We start from the raw sequence: 8,370 nt of genomic DNA on the forward strand, positions 1-8,370 counted from the left end.
TATGTACGTATCTACTACATTAATATATCTTTTTATCAGTTGACATTTTTTTACGGTGGTTTAATAAAGTATATATAATTTATATCTGGTATCTATGTAAAATATATATAATAGTTAAACATGTTTAAAGACCTTTGAACCGTTAAAATAATAAAACCCCATTAAAAAAAAAAAAATATTCTGTTTAATTAAGAAAATTTATTGTACATAATAAGTAGAAAATTAATATTATAGTACCTTATTTTTAAATATACTACTATCATGTATGCTTAAATATAAAATAGCAAAAAATTATTTTATTTTATTTTTTATAGAAATACATACTACATGGAAAATTGAAAAACATTTTTATTCATTTGTCGTTTTTGATAAATAATAATAATAAAAAAAGTAAACTATTTATGATTTAAACAGTATTGTTTTATTTTAGTTTATGATCTGTACTGTCCCAAAAAAGCTTTACATTTTGGGCACTTATGGTTGACAACATTGAAAGAGTCCATGCAGCAAGGAATGAGACAGCATCCACAAAAACATCTAAAAAAAAAAAATTTAATTTTGTAAAAATACTAAATAATTATAAAGCAATACATGTATACAGTGTGATCACAATGATTTCAAGTAACACTAAATATTTTGACCCTATGATTATAATTAACCTTGTATTTAAATGAGTAGTTGGATATCTAAGAAATACTAAAGTGCAAATTTATTATAATAATTGATCATTAGGTAACAGTAAAAAATATATTATTTATTTGGCAACCACAAAGAACTACTATGATACAACATAAGCACAAAAGTAAGACAAAATTTATTTATATGTTATTTATTTACTTCTATTAGTGGTTGCAATTTATCAACTCCATTATTTAGTTTTTAGTTAGTATTCACAACTGTTTATTTTTTTAATATTTTGTCATCAATTCTTTTTTTAATTCTTCGTTTTAATACTTACCCACAAATACACATCAGTATACAACACCACCAAGCAGAAGATTTAGCTTTCCTTGAAGTACTTGTATGAATATTACTGCCACATACATTGCATAAAGCTGGTGCACTACTAGGACCCATCGGTTGTGGTACAGTAGTTGAAGGCGATTGAGGCCCTAAAAATAGAAATAAACAGTTATAAAATATTTATGTCTTCACGTAGATACACTGATGTAAATAATGGTATAATATAAATGTCACACTTTATGGCTATTACTGTATTAGTATAATAATTATTTTTTGTAGTTAAAAGTAGACAACTTTATAAAATCGAAACCATAATTACTATAAATCGGTTCTCACTAAATTTCTAAAAAAAAAATTTTCTATGAAATATTAAGAAAATTAGAAGCGCAACCTTTTATAGCTATAAATAAAATACATAAATTGTAGTAAAATAATTGTAATAGTTCGTTTTAACTTAAGTCTTATCCTGTATATTTATCAGGCTTGTTTGTCTCCATTTTCCTTTTATTTTATTTCTAGAATTTTTAAAGATCAAAATTAACTAATTAAAACAAGTTTATGTTTTTGTACAATTTAAAACTAATTGTCATTTACATGATTTTTATATTATATATTTTATTTTATAGACAAACTCTAATTCTTCTAATTCTTTTATATATTTTCATTATAATATTATATACAGACATGTTATTATATATTTATATTTATGTGCAAACTTCTTCCATCAACTGTTATGGGTAGTTTAATAACAGCAGACAGAAGAAGTTCACAAGAAATTTAAGCAAAGGATAAGATACATGCAAAGACAACTTTTATCAAGAAAAAAAGAATTTTGGCATCAAGAAAAAGTAACCGAAGAATAAGGAAGACATTTCTATTTCTAAAAACCTTTGTATTTCTAATCATCTATAACCGAACACGTTAAAAAGAAGAAAAAATTCAGAACCCTTATAATATGTATATTATTATTTTGGTAACACGAATAATAGTAATAATGAATAATAAAATAACAAATATACCTACACGGTACACACAATGAACGAATAAAAAAAATCAACTATATAGATAAATTGTTTTATAGCATTTTCGAATTAACATTGCGCATTGTCAAATACGACGATGAATGATGGCTAAATGCTGGAATTGCAAGATTTATAAATAATATTATTTATTTAACTCGGCAAACATGAACTAACGTCTAACCAATGAGTGAAAAACTGAAAAAAATCCGAATCCCTCATGATACTACTTTTTATTATAATGTCTATTCTGTAATTAATGATATTACTATGACGACATTTATCAATACATTACACTTAATAAAGACTGGAATTAAAAATAAACAAAATAATATTATTAATATTAGTAATCCAATAGTCATTATTCAATACTCTTAAAATCGTGAATAATTATAACAATATTAATTTGTAATTTTCATTCATAACAATAAGCATAGATGGCTCGACCAGAATCTTATAAGGGGCATTATTAAATTTCAACCAGATACTAATACTAATAATAAATCAATACATTCGTGGTTAAATTATATGAAAGCAAATAATTACATAAAAGTATTTAATAGATTTTTCACTGTAATTAAATTATCCAGTGTAATACCAGTTATAACTGTTACAACTTACAAGTTGACAGTTGTTCCTGCGAATGGGTATTTTCTAAATCAACAATAGTAAAATATCAATTTAGGAGTATTATACGCTGAAACTGACTTAGTTGTTTATTATTAATGTTTACTGAACCAAAATAACCAACATCTAGTATTGATATTGACATGGTCATTGACGAATTAAATGTATGAGAAATAATAAATAAAATATAAATAAAGAATTCATTTATAATGCTTTAATCAAAATTATTACAATAATTAAGTTTAAATTATATTATGTAAATGCATTTTTTTTCCAATAAACCAAGTTTTTAAAATTTTGAGTATTGTATTTTCTTCTTTTTATGCTTAATTACATTAATTATATCATTTTATTTTTAACTTCAAAAATATGTCTAGAAATTAGCACATTAATGTTGTGTTCACATACAACTTGATTCTATTTACACAGTTTTTTAATTTACAATTAGAATGTACATCAATGTATTGAAAAAAAAATTAGGGACACTATCCAAGTATTAGGACATTAATTATTGTTCCTCAGGCTCGACCGGAAATTAAACACCTATGATAAAATATATATTAGTGGACTCTAAATCATAAACTAAATTTTATTGAATGTTAACGTACAGTATGTAATACAGTAGAACCACTTTAATTCGTTACCTTTAGGTATGGTTGGAAATTGGATGTTCGGAACGCAAAAAAGGTCGGATTAGGTATCATAAAATATGATAAAAGGATTAAATGTACGTAAAATATTAAATTATATAATTTATTGTACATATATTAATACTAAAAAATAGTATGTAAGCCTAGATGTAGTACAAATTATTTAGAAAAATTCAATTATATAATTATAGCCACACGTCCACACTAGTAAAAATTTACATTGTGCATCGTCTTCGGCGTACATTTTTTCGTATGGCACTATAAATATGTGCCCATATGGACGTTTTCACCAAATAACAGCACACACAAAATATATTTTCGGTACATGCCACACACAGCTATGGGTTTTTACAGTACAATAATATTCTAGTGTAGACGTATTTTCATATTGTTATTTGTTGTTTTTCTGTTTTCAAAAATAAATAATAATCATAAATAGTAACTGAACTGTTCAAATTCATTTTTATTTATATGAATATTTTGAGTATTAATAAATGTGTGTATAATAGGTTAAGTTAGATTTAAATAAAGTACAGTAAACACTATTAAAAATAAAATAAACTTAATAAACCAATAGCTGAAACATTAATATCTATACAACTCATTGCGGATTGCGGACAACAAATATATTTATTTATAAATCAATAAATTATAAGCGAGTTTTTACTATATACTGTGCAATATGCACATGGTTTAATAGATAATATCAACACACGCGACACCCGCCAGCATTTAAGTTTCTAATGAACTCATGGTCTACTGCTTGAGAGCGCGTGCAAGTAAAATTTGATGATTAATAATTATTAATTATATACGTGCTGTTTTTTCAATAGAATATCACCGAAGTACAGATACTCAAAGTGGCGCAACCAGGATTTTATCAAGGGGGTGTCCGCTTAGAGTAACTATTATATAATTAAATTATCAAAATATTTTTCAATTTAATTTTTCACTTTAGAAACACTCAAGAATGGTCTGGATCCGGGGGCTCCCTTTGATTGCACCATTGGATACTCAATTATAAGGCTGTAGCCTATGTGCGCAAAATATGACCCAAACGCAACCTAATGGCACAAAAATAAATATTCCATAAGTGCAAAAAAAATACCTTTTTAACAAACTTTAAGCTCAAATAAATTTTACAACAATAAAGTGTATTTTATAAGTTAGGTATAAGTCTGTACTGCAAATTGTATAGTTACGTTAAATGATTATTAACCTTCACAGTAATTCATCACGATAAAATTCGATACGATATAATACTAAACTTCAACTGAACTCGATCACTGTTGATCTATTTTTGAATTAAAAAATACTATTTACATGGTTAATTAAAATGAATAATTTAATTTAAAAATTAATTATTTAAAAGGAAACTTATAGTGTAACAAGTACAATATTTATTTTTGTGCATTTATCCCACTACTAAGGTACAAAAGCACAAAATGACTGCACTTTTGGTTTATCGAAAAAATTAAGACGATTTGCGCTTTTGGGTTCCACCGAATTATAACAGGGGAATTATCGATTCCATGGGCTACTGTTTATAAATTATAATATTATATACATACGTAAATTGCGGCCCCGTTACATTTTAATATATTTACCTACTTAAATATTTATCATTTTTATGTAAATTACATTAAGGGTTGTTATTAAATTTAAAAAAAATACAAATACTAATTTACCAAATACTGTAAATACTGTAGACCAATGTAAAAACTCGTGCAAAATATTTCAATAATATTATAGAAGTGAGCATCAAGTGATATCCTTATCAATCAATATTAAAGATAATATAACCAGCCGACCGGAAATCAGAATATCCCGGGCCGCAATTTACGTATGTATAAAATATACTCGGGCCGCAATTTACACAGTATATAACTATGACCTTTTTTGCGGGACGCAATTTACCAATTCCGCTGATTCCGCCGGACATTGTTTATCCCCCCCCCCATTGTATATGTATTTAAAATATATAGCAGTGATTCCTAAACTTTATTAGTTTACGTCACTCTGAAATTAAAAAAATTAATTGCGCCTCCTATGAATAAATAACAAATTTATAGTAGGTATTTAATTATACAAATATTTTTATTGTTATGATAAAATAAATCAACAATAAATATTATTAAATTTCTGTTTAAAGTATTACAGAATTTTTAACTTTTATGAAAAAAATAACTATTACTTAAATTACTATTAATATTAATATTTAATCTTAATGCGAACAATGTGGTCAAAAGTTGGTTGGATGTATTTTTATTTTTTTATAGTAACTTTCCGAAAATTTCCGAACTAGGTTTAATAAGTTTAGGGATAAACGACCGGTGGCCGACGAAATGAATATGCAAATATTATAAGCAGTAGCCATCCGAATAAATATGTAAATAATATAAAGAGTAGCCGGCGGAGTCGATATACGCCAATATAACAATCTTAGTAATCTAATAGGATACAACTATTAGGGAAGAAATCAAAATCGGTTTTTTGTATTTCGCAACACTACGCCACTACACTACTCAGCAACGACTATACTTACCTGCTCGTAATACAAAAAAAACTATCTTAATTCTCTACAAAGATTTCGAACATAAATCGCATACAGTGCTTCCAATCAAAAACCCTTCGTGTTATAACCAAAGCACCTTTTTATGTCTCAAACCAATCCCTACATCATGATCTTGCCATATCTTCTGTCCAAGATGTAGCAAAAACCTCCTATAAGCGATTCAACCTTAATATACAAAACCACGCAAATCCCTTAATAAAAAGCCTTGCGTCAGCAAACATTCCTGGTAATCCACAAAAAAGATTGAAAAGGCGGTGGGGCCGCCGTGCCAGGTCCTGCTAACTTAAAAAAAAATAAAAAATAATGTTTATATATATAACCTAATTTCATTCTAACTGTATATACTTGTATATTGTAAAAATTACTTAATTAATTAACTGTCAAAGTGCCTTCACTGGAAGGTTTCTTTATTCTGTTATTCTAGCCATAAAAAAATCTTAACATCACTAACACTTATTGGTTCTAAATGTAACAGATTGTGGAAATAAACATTTTAAGTTAAAAAAAAAAAAAATTCTAGTTTTAGCCCCTCCATTATAAGCTATTGCGTAATAACAATCTATAAAATATTAATAAATAATATCATTATACTTGAACCGAGTGAAATATAACCATCAATGACATTAACAAAACAATAATTATGAGATTTTAATTTTTAAATTATACTCACATTGGACTTGAAACTGAGAAACAGGCATAGTAATTTCACTCATATTTTCCTATCCAAAACGAATAAATCTCGATCGTATTGAATAATCACTGCTGATAAAAATAGACTTTAGAGAATCCGTATTATTCAGTTCAATAAATATTTAAAAAGAAACAAAATATTAAAATCAAAATTTATAGTGCGTTCTGTAAACAAAACGCGACCGTCGTGAGCAACAGAGCAATAATTAGTAATGTCGCAATGAGTACGGACTACGGAGTAGTGACTAGTGACACCTGACTAACGACTAACTGGTCGTCAACCGTCGAAGAGCAGTGTACAGGGTAGGGGGAATGGGACGTTTCGGCGTCGAAAGTTGGGCGCTGGACGTTTCGGCGAAATGTCGATTCGAAGACATCCGTTTCAGCGCGAGACCGTTTCGGCGATACCTACGTCAAGGTACTTTTCGGCGCGTAATAAATTCGACCAAATACTCGTAACAATGAACTTATGTCTATGATAATTATACAAGTTTGTTTCACTGTGCAGAGAGTTATAGAAATAATATTTTGATATCTCTTTATTAGTACGAATATTATTGTTATTATTATTACACGAGAGATTGTTATGAACATAGTTGTTCGATCGCGGAACGGTTTTTTTCTTTTGGCCAAATTATATATATCTCCTCGGGACACCACAGGTGTGGCAAAAGATAAGGTGTCCGGCTACAAGATAAAGCTGTGTCCAGCAAGCTCCCCCTCCGCTGTCTGGTGACAGTTCGTAAGCCCATGGCCGAATCGCTAGCCAGCTCGACGTCTGTGTGTCTGTCTTTTTACAACGGTTGACCTGAGAACAACGTGTTCGTCAACCGTTATTTTTGCGTGTCGCAACCAACAAAACCGCATGTGATCACGAGGTGTCATTTTTTTTTTTTAACTCGTCAACGAAGAGCTTGTTTGCATCAGCTACAGTCGTCATCGGTGTCAAGGAGCCAGTTGGTCCAGTGCTGTCGCCATCAGGTCCTACATTGTTATTCTACTCATATTTGTCCCCTCGTGTTCAGTGACCAGTAAAATTATTATTTGTATACTATGACCTTAATGCCCAACTGTTATTATTAGTATACGATTACGTATTATTATATATTTTCTTTTATACCTGTGGCATTGAAGGTCCTTGTACTTAAAGGCCTATAAAATTTTATTAGCGCACATTATTATAGGTGTAATTATTGTTTATTAATTTGTTATACTATATTATCTTATATGTAAATGCTCTGGGCGCCCGCATATTATTAATTATTAGTCAATACGAACCTTTTCATATATATAATTTATTTGTAATATATATGTATACTGTACGCTAGGCGTTGCAGTGATATTGTTATTCTTAAATTTTGAGTATTTCGTATATATTTATAAGTTGGTCACCCGATCCTTTGTCTATCATCTGCGCAAGTTGCGGCAGAAAACTGCCCTCTATCGTAAGCTCTGTCGCAGCGAAAACAATGTCAGTCGCTCCCCGGGTTTTAATGTTATATTTATTTTTGACGTGTCTCAAAAGTTTCTATAGTTTGGGTCTCAGCACAGTTATTATTGGATCAATGAAATTTTCTGAATGATTGACCGTTTATGGATAAACCATGTTCATTTAAGTAGAATACGCCGCCATTTATCGGAATATATAGTAGTACCTTGTTCAACTTCGTTTTAATATAATTGGCAGTAATGTATTTCGATCACGCTTTTCAACTTTAAAAACGTCTCTCTAAAATGCCATCATGTTTACAACAAACCAAAAATCCATGGCCCTGAATTCGTTGTCCGTAATTTTGATTACTTATTACTTCGTCTTCATCTGAACTTTCTTCATTTTCATCTTCGT

General features: G+C 28.7%; 1 protein-coding gene across 1 annotated transcript; it reads right to left on the reverse strand.

Annotated features, from left to right (window-relative positions):
- Positions 1-362: 362 nt before the first annotated feature.
- Positions 363-6,685, reverse strand: LOC112599939 (lipopolysaccharide-induced tumor necrosis factor-alpha factor homolog). The gene is made up of 3 exons (XM_025347069.1): positions 6,505-6,685; positions 959-1,112; positions 363-537 (listed from the first exon to the last, which is right to left on the reverse strand). The coding sequence occupies exons 1-3, from the start codon at positions 6,545-6,547 to the stop codon at positions 432-434; spliced, it is 303 nt and encodes a 100-aa protein (XP_025202854.1). The 5' UTR covers positions 6,548-6,685; the 3' UTR covers positions 363-431.
- Between the last annotated feature and the right edge of the window lie 1,685 nt (positions 6,686-8,370).

This window comes from Melanaphis sacchari, unplaced genomic scaffold (assembly GCF_002803265.2).
Source record: "Melanaphis sacchari strain LSU unplaced genomic scaffold, SCAv2.0 Contig56_pilon_pilon, whole genome shotgun sequence".
NCBI classification, from domain to species: Eukaryota; Metazoa; Arthropoda; class Insecta; order Hemiptera; family Aphididae; genus Melanaphis; species Melanaphis sacchari.